The following is a 15,710-nucleotide window of genomic DNA, read 5'->3' on the forward strand; positions in this document are numbered from 1 at the left end:
TTTAAAATAAAAATAATAATAATTAAATGAATATCTATATAGTTTATGATACGAAAATTACATTCGACACACTTAGCTTGTGAGAAAAGTAGTATACTAATGCTTAGTTTAGTATGATTAGATTAGGCAATGATGTTATGGCCGCGAGTTGATGTTTTATCATGTATAATATGATGCGTGGATTCAGTTTCAGATTTTATTTATATTATGTGAGGTTGTAATTAGATTTATTTTAATTCAAGTTTAAATATATTTTAGTTTTAGTTAATTATGTTCTTTTTAGTTGATTTATTTTGATCTAAGTCTAAATATATTCGATTTTTGTTTTATTATATTTTGTATTGGGTTGATTTTAATTATTGATCGGATATGTATTATTTATAATTTGTACTGATATCTATACTTGTAATTGTGTATTATTTAAATTTGTTTTAAAACAATATGTGGGAAAATATTTACTATATATAATAAAGAAAAATGTTAAAATATGATCATCTTTTATATATAAATAATGTTATAATTAATCAAAATTTACAGAATAATAGTAAAATTTATTTATCAAACAGTAAATGAAAAAGTTAATTAGCAAAACTATAAATTCGTTAGATAAACTAATATTAATGTGAAGAAAAAAATATTTAAAAGTATGATAATAGTGTAAATAGAGTAACCGATTGAGTTTTAGCTCGATTGACATGGGTATTATTGTCAATATATAAGGACGTGGGTTCGAGTGCACTAAGCGCATTATTCTCCTATTTATGAGTTTGGGAGGGGTTATCAATAGTTCTAAAAAGCAAATATATTGAGTGAACTACTGAAAACTACTCAGTCACCCAAGCGTTAAATCATGGTCAACTGTCATACATTAATGGGTGTCAAATCCACTAAATATAAACTCTTACACCTAAATAGAATATAAAACAGTAATATAATGAGTAGAATCAACCTCACAGGGATTAAGATATCTAAAATTAATGTTCAATTTAACCGAGACATGTGGTAGGTAGCTTTCATATGCTTGTCGACCTATGCGAAATTGATGTTCATTGTAAACATTGTTTTATGAATATTTTCAATTGATTTGTTTAAAGTTTTCAAGTTATATTCGATTCAGGTATGGTAAGCTATTTTCATTGTTAATGCGAATTTGTTTATTTGCTTTAGGTAAAGAGGCAACGTTTCAACCAAATTTCCGAGAAGTTGCAGAGAGAATATTTAAAAGATTACTCAAAGTATATGACCACATTCACAGAAGATTGTGATTGTGAGTTGGAAAGTAGAGGCTCATATAAATACTTGCTTTAAGCATTCTGTTCCGTTGACTTTTGTTTCCCAAAGTCACATGTTCTAGCTGGCATAAAAACACCGTCATGCTATGTAGGAATTCCGGTTAATTGACAAAGGAGAACTCTTTGATGTTGTGGATATTTTACTTTGCAGTTGTTTGAATAATTTGGCTACACATACAGACTGCGATCCTTTGTCTTCCAGCGTTGTTATTTCATTAATAAAAAACGAAGATAAGTGAAGTTGATATTATTTGCGATTATCCTAGTTTTAGTTAATATTTGAGAATTTGACTCGAATTTGTGTAGACTTTAAGATTTCTTGCTATGTTCCGGTTCTTAGAATGTTGAGAAGATTTTACCTGAATACTACCTATTTTGACCTGAATAATAATAACTTTAGATCGTAAAACAGATAAAAACACTTGTAGATATAAGAAAAAAACTTAATTATAATAGAAAATAGCTTAATTAAAAATATAAGAAAAATGCAGTGAAATTTAATTTAAAATAAGAAGTAGCAATTTAGAAAAGTTTATTTTATCAGAATAAAAGAAAGCGAATATTTTATTGATTCCATAAAATTATAGAAGTTAAATCAATAGAGAATATTCATCTCACCAGCATTTAGTAGGCATTGAATATATTCAGAAGAGCATTATGGATTAAAAATTATTTGATTCTGATCACTAAATCCTTTTATTTGCCTCCTTTTTAGTTAGTTGGTGGCTTTTAACAAACAAGTCACCAGCAGCTTTAATTCTAACATTATATTGTGGCTAGTCATAATTACTGGACAAGAATCTATAAGCCACCATACATACAAGTTACAGCCACGACATAACAGCTTCAAGTTGTCGAGAATGGTGGTGGAGGAAGAGGCTAGGTAGGTATTATTATCCGCTAAACTGCATGTTCGTCTCCGAACGTGTAGTAAAAATGCAACCTCAAATTTTTATCTATTCTGGTCATGACAAAATCTCTTAAATATCTAATCTACCATTGTAGGGGATGATGCTTTGGTTCAAAGGAAATGGGATGATGGAGTGCACTAAGAAATGATAATAGCCGGAAAATCTCATAACTCACCGCAAAATCTCAGCCAACCCGACAACCCTAGCCAACCTAACCTTGCAATTATCTGCTAGCTTCTGCTTTTGCAACGCCTTTCAATGGCTTTTTCACAATGGAACCCTCTTTTTCTTTCTTTTTTTTTAACTCGCCGCCAAATGATCGACCAACTCGCTTAAACCTCACCTATAAGAAGCGTTATTTTCTTCTCTTTCAACCATCCAAGGACGTCCAACCCTATCTCTTCACTATTAACTCTCAAAAACCTTAATACTCGTCTGATAATGGCTTCAAAAATTACGTCCTTTCTTCTTGCTCAAGTTTTCGTCGTCAGCATTCTTCTTGCTATTGGTAGGCAGGCAGTTGCAACACGTAACATCCCACGAAACCCAGAGAATGCTAATCAAGCGAAGCATCCCGAGTGGCTGATTGGACATGATAGCAGCGTACTCATTCCGGGCCTTGAACCCAAAAATCCATATTGCGGCCGCATTGGTGGCTCAACAGATGGTGGATCTGGCTATATTCCAGGTGGAGACGACACGTTTGTTCCAAACCCTGGGTTTGAGGTGCCAATACCTGGCAATGGTGCTGGCAGTGCATCTGCAGGAAAGCGTCAACATCCTTGAACATTGCTCTGCTATATGTGAAACTTAATAATGATATTAGATAATAAAGGCAATCAGTTTCCATACTCCCATTGTATTCAGTCTAGTCTATCATATTCTTATATTTAACGTGATACTAGTTTTAGATTGTCGTGTTTTAGGATAAAACAAGCGTGCAAGATGCAAATGTTTTTAGTTCATCATTGCCATCGAGTCCAGTGTCTAATTTGCATTTTCCGCTTGGAAAACTACTTCTTCCCAAGTAATTATCATGTATTTCAGTGTGGAAACGAATCATGGTCTTTGCCTATGTACTCTGTTTTCCCATTTCATCATATTAGATCCTACAGTTTGCTCTTAGCTTGCAGGCTTAAATATAAATTGATTTGGTCATTTGAAATGTCAAGGATGATTAGAGTATAAACTTGGCCATGAGACCAGTATCATCGTACTCGACTGTGTCAATGAGTGCGATAGGCATGCTACTCATAGTTCATAAAATGCAATGAGATTAGGATAAATGCTGGTATTAAAAAAAAGAATAAGCTTTTTTCCGTGTCAATAATTGAAAGTTTATATGGGCATGCTTTTTTTTTTTTTTGTCAAAAAGGTAACAGGATAGCATTAACAGAACTCAGTGAACTGTTCGATACAAATACAAAATAATTCATTAGGAGATAGCACATCCGATTGAGAGGAAGGCCGAACATTACTCCCCCTAAAAGGCAAGTGTATTCGCACATCTATTCCTTCTCGAAAAACATGTCTGAGGCTCTTAGAAGTCATAGTAACAAGGAGCATCCTGTATTCATCGATTAATGGACATAACAAAGGGTTAAAAGTATTCATACTAGACATAAAATGGATAATAATAATAGCATCAACTTCAATATCAATATGTGTAACATTAAGATCTAATGCTAAACTAAATCCATCTTTAAGAGCTCAAAGTTGAACCTCAACACAAGTTGCCTTAGGAAAATGTCTATAGGAGCCAATCATCCAAATTCCCTCATGGTCCCGGATCAAAGAACCTATGCTTTCACATTTAAGGATGGGGACCAATGTCAGCAAGGGAGGAGGAAGAAAAGACATTTCAAAAGGGACAGCTGAAGAGAATGCAAAGTCACAATTGTTGTCTTTGTTAAAGCAGATTAAAAGAAGTGGTTACCTTCAATATCAACAAAACTAACAAGTAACAACTACTGGTACATTTAGAAATCCTCTACAAGAACTAAAATTTAAGAGTTTTATTTTTCGACCTGAAATAAATTTGCATTCTATTTTTTTTTAAAAAGTGTTAATTTGAAATATTTGCCATAATGGAATGAACATCAGGAGGTTTTGAAACAATTAAATCAAACTTAACCCCCAGGACTATTGACAGTAAAATTGCATTCATCATTCCCCTGATACAGAAATTAATGTCAGCATGTTTCCCCTGAGACAAAAGATTAAGCAACAAAAATAAATGGTATGACGAAAAAAAGTTCATCTACACATTTTTGAAAAAAATAATATAGTAAAAGTGACTAACTTGACAAGAATATCATAGTATAGGGACCTAATATACAAATTTCCCTTTCATTTTGACTTTCTTTAAATCGGAAAACCTTAGCTACTAGTTCCCTTGCAAATCAGCACCGAAAAACCCTGATGAGAAGAACCCTAGTGAAATCCCCGATTCTGTTCTCTATCTCTCGTCTCCAATCTCCACCTCTGTCTAGTCCCTATAGAAATGTTGACCCACTGCCAAATTCTCCCAAACTGTCATCCAACTCACTCTCTATTTCTTTCTCCAGGTTCATGTTTACTCCCAGTTATATTCCTCCTCCCGAGTGGATAGAGCCCTTCATTAATCTCTCTGGTTTATCCTCAACTAATCCTCAAGACTTGCAACCATCTCCTTGGGTAAGCCAAATTCTCAATCTTTTAGATGGTTCTTCTAACATGGAATCAACTTTAGACTCTTTCTGCCACAAGTTCTTGATCAGGTTGTCTCCGAATTTTGTTTCTTTTGCTTTGTCATCTGTCGAGATTCAAAACAAACCCGATGTTGCTTTGAGGTTCTTTACATGGGCTGCTAAGCAAAAGAAATATACCCATAAGCTGGAATGTTATGTCTCTTTAATAAATGTTTTAGCATTAGCAAATGATTTGGTGAAAGTTAGATTTTTGTTTGGTCAACTTAAGGAACTGGGGTTTGTATTGACAATGTCATCTGCAAATTCTTTGATTAAGAACTTTGGGGAACTTGGGATGGTTGAGGAGTTATTGTGGGTGTGGCGAAGAATGAAAGAGAATGGAATTGAACCTAGTTTATATACATTTAATTTTTTACTTAACGGATTGGTGAATTCAATGTTTATTGAATCTGCTGAGCGGGTTTTTGAGGTAATGGAGGATGGTAAAATTAGACTTGATCTTGTGAGTTACAATACCATGATTAAGGGATATTGTAAGGCAGGAAAAACTCAGAAAGCAATGGAATTATTACGAGTTATGGAGTCGATAAATTTGGAGCCAGATAAGATTACTTATATGACATTGATTCAGGCATGTTATTCAGAGGGGAACTTTGACTCTTGTTTGGCTCTGTATCATGAAATGGGGGAGAAAGGATGTGAAGTTCCACCTCATGCATATAGTTTAGTTGTTGGAGGACTCTGTAAAGAAGGGAAATGCCTTGAAGGATATGTTGTTTTTGAGAATATGATTCGGAATGGGCTTAAAGCAAATGTGGCAGTTTATACAACTTTGATAGATGCATTTGCAAAATGTGGAAAGATGGAAGAGGCACTAGAGCTATTTGAGAGGATGAAAACTGATGGGCTTGAACCAGATGAGGTTTCATATGGGGTCATTGTTAATGGTTTGTGTAAGAGTGGAAGATTAGATGAGGCTATGGAGTATCTCAGGTTTTGTCGTGCTAATGAAGTGGCAGTCAATGCCATGTTTTATTCGAGTCTCATTGATGGGTTGGGTAAGGCTGGTAGAGTAGATGAAGCTCAGAAGCTTTTTGAAGAGATGGTTGAGAAAGACTGCCCACGGGATTCATATTGTTACAATGCCCTTATCGATGCCCTTGCAAAGTGTGGGAGGGTCAATGAAGCATTAACGCTGTTTAACAGGATGGAGGATGAAGGATGTGATCAGACGGTTTATACATACACAATACTCATAAGTGGACTGTTCAGGGAGCGTAAGAATGAAGAGGCAATGAAGCTCTGGGATATGATGATTGATAAAGGTATCACACCAACTGCAGCTTCTTTTAGGGCTCTCTCAATTGGGCTTTGTCTATCAGGCAAGGTAACAAGGGCCTGCAAGATTTTGGATGATCTAGCACCTATGGGTGTTATTCCTGAGACAGCTCTTGAAGATATGATCTATGTGCTGTGCAAAGCAGGCCGTGTCAAGGAGGCCTGCAAGCTGGCTGACGGTATCGTTGATAGGGGTAGAGAAATACCTGGAAGAATCCGAACTGTTCTTATCAATGCCTTGAGAAAAGCAGGCAATGCAAATTTGGCCATGAAGTTAATGCATAGTAAGATTGGTATAGGTTATGATCGAGTGGGTAGCATTAAAAGGCGAGTGAAATTCCGGATTCTTCTTGAAAGTTGAAAGTTGAAAGTTCTGTGCCTTTATTCCTTACCATATAATACCATCTTAACTCACAGACATGATCATGAGATATGCTTCATCCATGCCCTTCTTGTAGAAAAGCGTCTCTATAACCACCTGAAATTTATGCAAGAACTATCAGTTGCCGGTTCACTCATCCAGATAGCAGAAAATAACTTATTCTGCTGGCTACTAGGAGCACCCATCATGTAATCTCCGGGCATGCAGGCGAGGTATGTACTTGGTCACTCCCTTAGAACTAGTATATAAAAAATCTTCAGAAATTTGCCCATGTTCACAACACTACCCCTTTCCGAAATTGCCATATATGTATACAAAGAGTTTGGAGATTTGTAATTATACATGACAAGTCTCTGTTTCAAAAGACATATTATCTCAGAATAAAGAAAAAAATAGGAATGTCATCAAGGACCACATATAACACAAATGAAGATATCACCTTACCCAATTTGTAGTTGGTTCTCTTGTCTTTCTTTTAGAATCTTCATGAAAGGTTCATTTTAAATTTCATTTGTATTGAAATTAATGAGCTTAAAGGATTTCATTGACATCCATTAGGATATTTCAATAGTATATGGGGCATGTATTATACGTGATTTTTACAGAACAAATTAATGAGCTAAAGCCTGAAAGGATATATTTCAATTTTTAGTCTATCATGTTTTGTATTAAGTTGATTCTGATTCTAGTGTATGGGGCATGTATTATACGTGATTTTTACAAAAAATTAAATATATGATAATTTGTTTTTTTAAAGTGTTTTGGATAGGGTTGGAAACTCAGGTCGATTGTTGGCAGTGTATTCGACTCTTGGTTGACAACTATTAAGTGGTAGTTAAAAAAAACTTAGTATGGAAACCAAAAGTAAGTAAATAGACATACTTCCTTGAAGATAATCTGTCGGCCAAAAGGGAATGGCACTCGGCAATAATCTATGAAAATGAAAATGAATCTGTTTCATGAAACCAAAAGGAGGCTAAGTTTATATATATACATTTATAAAATGCAGTACTCATCGAACAATGCTTTGTAAATTATACATGTTTAATCTTCAAGTAGTAATGATTGAAAATTGATAAAAGATATATCAGTATATAGTAGCTATAGTGGGTGGAATATCTGTACTCATTTTGTAAATTATACCGTAAGGGAGGGATGGTAGGAATGATGATACATAATTTCTGGGTGGTTTCCGCTTCAAGGCAAAAAAGATAATTTGCATGGAATAATAATAATTCCATGGATAACATAGACAACACGAGCTAAAATATCTGATGAATCAAGATAGGAAAAAGGTATGATTCTTTTGGCATTCCTCTTTTCCGTAAAAGTTAGGCCATGGATAATATCAGATACATTCAAACCCTATGACGACAATACAAGAAAAAGCTTAGATATTCTCCCCCCCATCATATCCCAATCCTCCTTGTCTACTACGTTCTCCTTGACTTTGACGCCTATCCTTCTCTTGGTTTCATCCCCCATTCTCCCTATATACTCCCATTTATGCCACACCTTCCAATTCCCCCCCTTCACTTCACATTTACCACCTCCCAACCTAATTATCGCTAGTTCATGGATTCTGTTTCCCCTCTACCCTCTCCTTCCTCCGTCACCAATTATCGCATCTACACTTCATTTTGTTCCAATGATTTATTGCCCACTCCAAACATGTCCAATTGGATAGAGTGCTACGACCCTAACACCAACTCTTGGCATCGCGTGTGCAGAATTCCCGAGCTGCTTCAGAACCATGTGCGAAAAGATTTTGCCATGGTCTCCATCGGTGACTCCATCTACATTATTGGCGGAAGGCTTTGCCACAAGGCTCCAAGCCATCATGACCCTTACGAAATTGTCCAGGATGATCTTGAGGTCTTATCCTCCGTCATACGCTACGATGTGTGCAGTGGCGTGTGGTCCAAGTGTGCGCCACTCGCCATCCCACGTTTTGATTTTGCATGTACCGTGTGCGACAACAAAATCTATGTGGCAGGTGGACAGTGCACATTAGACGTCGCACGTGGCACCTCCTCAGCTGAGGTGTACAACCCGACGCTGGACGAGTGGAAGCCATTGCCTGACATGAGCGTGATGAGGTACAAATGTGTGGGAGTGACATGGCAAGGGAAAATCCACGTGATAGGAGGATTTGCTGAGAAGGCAGATTTGGATAAGCTGCCGTGGAACACCATCGGAAGATGTTCAGCTGAGGTGTACAACTCGGACAATGCCAAGTGGGATCTGGTAATGGGAATGTGGAAATTGGACGTGCCACCAAATCAAATCGTGGCAGTTGATGAAAAGCTTTTCAGCTCAGGGGATTGTCTAAATGCATGGAAAGGTCACATCGAGGAGTACGATGGGAAATTTTGGAATGAAGTAGAGGGGTCACACCTGGAAACATTATCATCGCCAAATTCGGTGTGGGACGCAAACTGGCCTCCAGCCAAACGAATTTACATAACAATGGCAGCAATTGGGAGTAAGCTGTTTTTCTTGGCGGGATATAGGAAGCCAGGGGAGACGTCGAGGTTGATGTCCGTAGTACACGTGTTCGACACATGGGCGAAAAGGGATGGAGGGAGGAGTTTAGAGCCTACGGAAGAGGAAGGAGAAAAGGAGCTTTGCTCTCATGCCTGCGTTGTTTTTCTTCCCAACAATTAATACTATACTATTCAACCATTCATATTCCATTATTGTTTGTTGTTGTTAGCCTTTCAGAAATTTCTACTTTGTATTTCGGGTTTTTTCTTCTTTTTTTCCTTTTTGGTTGGCTTGTGATTAAATTTCCAGTCTTTTTAGCATTTGTTATAAGAGATGATTTGTGATGTTTCTGTGTGGGCGATATAATGATTTATAATATAGTTGTAGATGATTTTTTTTAATCAATGGACGGTAGATGAGTTTTTTACCCAAAATCCTTTTTTATTTCCATGGTTTGGCTTGGATGATATAAATGACTGAAATATGATCTAATGTGTCCATTGGGCTGCCAGTTGTTGTAGTGGACTGGGTTAGCTTTCTGGCTTCTTAAAGAGTGGTTTAGTTGGACTGCCATGAGGCACAGTCAATGCATGGTGAGATATGAGATGATGTAGGTTAGCATGTGCGATGGTCATTAACCAACGCAACCCCTGTTTCCTTTTTTTCGTGTCTTTGACAGCTTCGCTTATTCTTCAACTCACCCATCCAACTTTTACTTCTTTCTTACATTTTCTAGGATTCGCTTCAAAAGGTCATTGGATCCATGTATCCTACATGTCTTGTAATGAACTGGAAAAAGGTTGTCCCAATTATCAATGTATTCCCCTCTTTTATTTGTCTTTTTACACTAATACACGTACATTTTTTAAGAAATAATAATAATTTTTAAATTACTATGAGAATTTTTCCTTTTGGACATCTTTTTAATCCTTTTGGAACCGCAAATATTTCTAAATTGCTCAAAATAATTAAGTTTTTTTTTTTTTTTATACTTTTGGTTTTTATCACTATTATTAGCTTCGTCTTTTTGTTACATATAATTTGGCAGATATATTGTCACTGTGGACCACTTCCCCTATCTCTTCAATCCCCAAAGATAGAGATTTAGAAATGGGGATTTTTAAGCTAAGAGAAAGCATAAATACTGCGATTGAAGTAGTGTATACATTTTATCAAATAAAGCATAGGATGGACGACATTGAAATTGACCTGCATATGAAGCTGGAAAAACAAGTGAGGCAGAAATGATGTAGGGTTAGGTATGGGTGGTGAGGCATTAATTATATATGACGTACGTACTCAGGATTCGGCCCTGCCCTACCATTTCCACTACTAGTGTAAATAATGTAAGTTCTGTATTTATTATCTGTATTTTAATTTAATTATTTTTAATTTTTGTATTTTTAGAATTTAAAAATTTTAGTCTTAATCAAATTATAGTTATTAAAATTATTAAGTTAACTTTCGTTATTTTTAAATTTTGATATGTCAAATATATTATTATATGTATAATGTTATGTCGGTTTGTTATTTTCACATATTACTCACAAAAAATCAGTTAATAGATTTAACGATTGTCGTTTGCATTAACACTAAAATTTTGAAATTCAAAAAATATAGCCACTAAGAATAATCCAAATAGTGAACGTGGATTAAATTACAGGACTAATGGCATAATTTAACCAATCTTGTTTAACTGTTATCATTGGGTCGATTAAAATTTTAAATTCTAAAAAGTATAGGGACTAAATTGATCAAATTAAAGTACATGTATTAAATTCATAATTTCTATAAAGTACAGGGTCTAATAGCAAAAATTGTCCGATTTATTTTGTAATTTATGAAAAATAATCTCATGATTTGTCTCTCTCGCAGTATCATTTCGAGTTCGTTTTTTTTATGAGTTCAATGTGTCTTACAAATGCACCTAATATTTATTAGTGACTATTATGTTTGTATATGTTTTATAATGATTATTTCATGTTTTTATTATTTTCTTGAGTTAATTTAAATTTAAATGATGTATATATTTAAGGAAATTAGTTTATTTATTGAGATAAAGTCAGGGCAGGTGAAACGTAAAAAAATATAGGTCTGGAATTGATAATGTAGCAATATCTTCTACTTCTTGGATAAATAGAATGCCTGCCCTTGCCCTCTTGATTAAGTGGGTTAATCAAGATTACAATAATTTATTTGACTTAAATCATTTTAGTGTTGTCTACTAACTTTGGTACTCGTATAAATTACATTAAAGGAAAGCAATCTAAATGCTATAAGAAATGTGCTACAAGAGGGTACGGAATTATTTGAGGTAATTCGTAAGGATATTATTGTGTCGCACTTTGCTCCTTGCATGAATGGGAAAAACATTTCATCACCTTTCTCAATAATTTCTCATGTTATGGTTATATATTTTAAGGAAACTTTAAAATTATGAGTTTTGATGGGGTGGTGAATATTATAGAGAATATGATGAAAATGGTTGTAGTTTTAGGAACTTTGGTTCGATTCCTTCAAGATAACATGCTTAGGATGCTTCATGGAATGGTGTTGTTGAAAGTAATAGGGCGTATGATTGGAGACTCGATCTACACGAACATTTGGTGGCTGAAGTTACTCTAATTAAGTAGTACCCATTGCTCTTTTTGAAATTTGGGTCCAAAAAGTCGATTTAAATCATGTATATGTTTGAGGTTTTTCATTGACTATCCAAAATGATCTAAAATATATAAATTTTACTATCCATATCATTAGTACAACAAAAATTCTTGAAAGGAATTAATAGTGAGAAGTTTGATAATAATAAAAACATGATTTTTTAGAAAACCAATCTATTGAAAGCTTATGAACTTATGATTCTACAATTAATTATAAGAAAAGTACACATAATAGAAATGAAACCTACTAAAAGAACTACAGAAAGCTATAGTAAAGTAGCCCAAAATTAAATCAATATTCGCCTTCCAACAGAATCATGGTTTAGCATTCCCATAAAAATGTCGAGTGACCTAATAAACAGAAAATTAGGTGCAAATGAAGGCACAACTTCGCCAAATAATCAGCAAGAGGATTCTCCTCTCAAAAGACATGTTAAAACTTAACAATTCAATGACGGCTACCCAACTCTCAAATGCTTCTAATTAAGCTCAATTCCATTCTCTCAATTTGCAGGCCATTAAGAATCATCATAGTCTTTTTATACCCTAACAACCAACCATCTTAACTTGTCAAATACACCCCACAATCCAGCTTCCAAGATTGAACATGAACCAATGAACGATGAATCAACTAGATTTGTAGATGAAATGACAATTATGGAAAGGAACCATCTATGAAAATTAGTGGAATTCCTAGTCCTAATTGGTTGTTAAAGGATTTACTCGAAAAGAAAGATTTAATAACAGCCAAACATTTTCACATGTCTTAAAGAAAAACCCTACATTTTTAACGAGAATCTAGAAAATGAGAGATTTATATAAAACAGCCTAAAGATTTTGAAGAGGAAGGAAAGAAATGGGTAACATGCGTATAAAAAATTTCATATATGAATTTAAATAAGCTTACAAACAATAGTATATAAAATTTCATGATATTATTAGGACCTTTAGAAATGAGATCGGTGAATCATTCAAAGAACCTCGAAATAAGAGATTAGGAGATACCTCTTATGTATTAGACACTAAAATTATCATGATATTCTTAATTTATCTCAAAACCTATATAATCGAAGTTGTTGAAAGATTTAATGTGAAAGTCTAACTCCAATTGCTAAAAGAGAAAAGTTAAGTAAAATTATTACCACTGAAATTAAGTTAAAGCAAATGACAAATATTCCGTATGCTTAAACATGTACTCAACAAGTCACTTTTACAAGTCAAATGCTTGTCCAATATTAAAGTAATCCAATAATACCTTCAATGAATATATAAAAGATTACATACTCACTTATAAATGTAATATTGATTCATTAAGAGGTTGTTGGATATTGTGATTCCAATTTATTGATCAGTAGAGTTGCAGTAAAAAAAAAACTACTATTGAGGTTAAGTTTATTACATGCCAAGAGCAATTAAATTGAGAAGTTTTTATGAACTCGATCATGTCACAATTCAACTATTGTTTTCTTCTCTAAAAAAGGCAAGTTAAAACACATTAAAGAAGGGTGTTTGAAAATTTTCTTACCTACTTATGCATATCTAATTGGTAGGAATACTTTGGTGTTTTGACATCAAAATAGGATGCTTATGGAATATGATTATAACTCACCTTCTTTTTATTATTGTGATGCACGTAAGGAATTGTATTTGTAATGATATAAGATTGTCATGACCCTTATTAGTTACCTAGTTAAGTATACTATGTTCATTACAGTAATTAAAGTGGTCACGCCTAAAAGATTTTATGTGATCATTTGATCATGTGGGAGAATACTGAAACATGTGGCTTTCATGACCGCATAAAAGATTAATTGATTTATTGCTTATCTTTAATATCCAAAGAATAAAATTTTTTAAATACATTAATCAAATTAAAGTTAATCTCGCAGTGTTAATTTCGTCACATTAACACTATCAAGAGTTGTGTTACTATATAAAAATCCATTGGTCCCTCTCCACTCAATCAAGGTTAGAGTTTTTCATCACTTAAAATTAAACATCAAATTGAGCAAGGTGAGAGAATATCAAGTGTGCCTAAGTGATAATATGTTCGAATTTGAATTTCTAAAAAACCTAAAATCCAAGAATCAATATATCTCAAGGTATCTTTTATTTAAATGATAAAATATATGCCATATAAGTTTTATTTATGAATATTATTATGTTTATGATTCACAAAATTAAGGAAAGATGATTACTTTTTTAATAAGTAGAACACAAACTTAAAAACTGTATTCGACTGCTAAAATATTATTTCTTCAAAACTAAGAGTGTTTGGTTAAGTGAGAATATAAAAGAATAGAAAGAGAGAAATGAAAAGTGAAAAAAATTATTTTTTAGTGTGTTTAGAAAGAAAATAAAAAAAATTCAAATTGGAATAATAAGAGAAATGAAAATGAGAAAGAGATATAAATTAGTTTAAAATTATGCAATTTTTTAAATTTTCATTTTCTTCTTTTTTCTTTCAATTTGTAATGTAATTTTTGGTCCCTCAAATTGACAACTAGATTCATTTTGATACTAAAATCGTTTTTGGTACACATTAGTTCTAAAACTTAACAGCATTTTTTTCATTTTGGTCCCTGAACTAGAATTTCTTAAAGTATGATGACGACATCCTAAGATTGTGATGACATGGCACAATCTTAGAAAATCATTATCATCACATTTTAATAAAACACAAGTTTAAGGATTAAATTCAAAAAATTGATAAAATTCAAAACTAATGTGAATTAATAAAACTTTAAATATCAAAATAAAACTAACTGCGAAATGTAAGAGGGATCATTTATATTAACCTTGTTTCAATTTTTCCATCCTTATTATTTGTCTACTCTGCTAAACTTGAATATACCGACTTCGAATAGGTTCATTCCATTCCTTAAAACACATTAAACCTTTAAAATTATTTTTATATTTAATATTTTTATAACAAAATTTTATTCATCATTAATAATTAAAATCAGATAATCTAGCAAGGAGCAACATGGTTCTTCGGTAATCCATAACATCAAGGAGTTTATCCAGCGTAACTGGATAATTCACTTAATATATGTTAACAATGGTGTAAAGTTAAAATAGAGTGGGCGTGGGGAAAGGAAAGCAAAAGGGATAGTTGCGTGGAAGGCTTGTTTTGGGTGTATCATCGTCATATTCATATCCCTTTCTACGGCAAATATTAATGCATGTTTAAACATTTTACAAAATAAAGCAGGCATCAAAAACATTCCCATCCCATGAACTCTGTTATAAATTTATTATAATAATTAGTAGTCTTTCAGTGACAATATAATAAATTAAATATTAACTGGTGAATTTATATTTAATTGAAAATAGGAGAATGCATAGATAGGGCCGTGTCGTCGGCGGAAACTGTCGTCTTGCTTCACAATCACAGCCAACAATAACAGAAAGAGAATAAACTTTGGTGGGACAATGACCCCCCACCACTTGCCTTCCTTTACAGCAACAAGCCATTCTATCTTACCCTTCAATTTTGGATCTATATATTTTAAAGTTCAAATTCTGTAATTGGTTCGTCTTCAACTCACATTTTTAGTTTAGTATTATACTTGTACTTTAATGATTTTTTTTGTTTTATTTTAATATTTTAACTACATCTGTTGAGTTTAGTTCAAAAAATTTGTCAATAAAAGCATAACACGAGGCACATTTTTATTGGACACTAATAATTATGGAATAAAATAAAACGAAAATATTAATTTAGATTTTTTTTGTGAAAAAGAAAGAGTAAGTCAAAAGTAAGAAATTAAACTAATCCCTCCTATGGGGGATCTTCAATCAATTGTAATCATGTTTTCGTGCCACGAACCATCTTGATGAGACCATCTGTGATTTTATTTTCTTCTCGAGGAATATGTTATAGTCTCCAATGTCCTACGATTGCCAAGAGCTGATGGATTCTCCTGACCAAAGTGGAATTAGAATTC

General features: G+C 33.4%; 3 protein-coding genes across 3 annotated transcripts; all 3 read left to right on the forward strand.

Annotated features, from left to right (window-relative positions):
• Nucleotides 1-2,036: 2,036 nt before the first annotated feature.
• Nucleotides 2,037-3,328, forward strand: LOC105794897 (putative cell wall protein). Its single transcript, XM_012624277.2, has 2 exons — nucleotides 2,037-2,175; nucleotides 2,298-3,328. The coding sequence occupies exon 2, from the start codon at nucleotides 2,645-2,647 to the stop codon at nucleotides 2,987-2,989; it is 345 nt and encodes a 114-aa protein (XP_012479731.1). The 5' UTR covers nucleotides 2,037-2,175; nucleotides 2,298-2,644; the 3' UTR covers nucleotides 2,990-3,328.
• A 1,255-nt stretch (nucleotides 3,329-4,583) lies between these two features.
• LOC105794894 (pentatricopeptide repeat-containing protein At1g03560, mitochondrial) lies at nucleotides 4,584-7,267 on the forward strand. The gene has a single exon (XM_012624275.2). The coding sequence runs from the start codon at nucleotides 4,625-4,627 to the stop codon at nucleotides 6,590-6,592; it is 1,968 nt and encodes a 655-aa protein (XP_012479729.1). The 5' UTR covers nucleotides 4,584-4,624; the 3' UTR covers nucleotides 6,593-7,267.
• On the forward strand, nucleotides 6,683-9,544 carry LOC105794895 (uncharacterized). Its single transcript, XM_012624276.2, has 2 exons — nucleotides 6,683-6,825; nucleotides 8,344-9,544. Exons 1-2 carry the CDS (start codon nucleotides 6,815-6,817, stop codon nucleotides 9,278-9,280), a joined length of 948 nt encoding a protein of 315 aa, XP_012479730.2. The 5' UTR covers nucleotides 6,683-6,814; the 3' UTR covers nucleotides 9,281-9,544.
• The last annotated feature ends 6,166 nt before the right edge of the window (nucleotides 9,545-15,710 follow it).

Source organism: Gossypium raimondii, chromosome 3 (assembly GCF_025698545.1).
Source record: "Gossypium raimondii isolate GPD5lz chromosome 3, ASM2569854v1, whole genome shotgun sequence".
Classification (NCBI taxonomy): domain Eukaryota; kingdom Viridiplantae; phylum Streptophyta; class Magnoliopsida; order Malvales; family Malvaceae; genus Gossypium; species Gossypium raimondii.

Bases quoted from the DNA above. Each gene is read 5' to 3' on its own strand.
- LOC105794897 (XM_012624277.2), top strand. From the start codon at position 2,645: ATGGCTTCAAAAATTACGTCCTTTCTTCTTGCTCAAGTTTTCGTCGTC.
- LOC105794894 (XM_012624275.2), top strand. From the start codon at position 4,625: ATGAGAAGAACCCTAGTGAAATCCCCGATTCTGTTCTCTATCTCTCGT.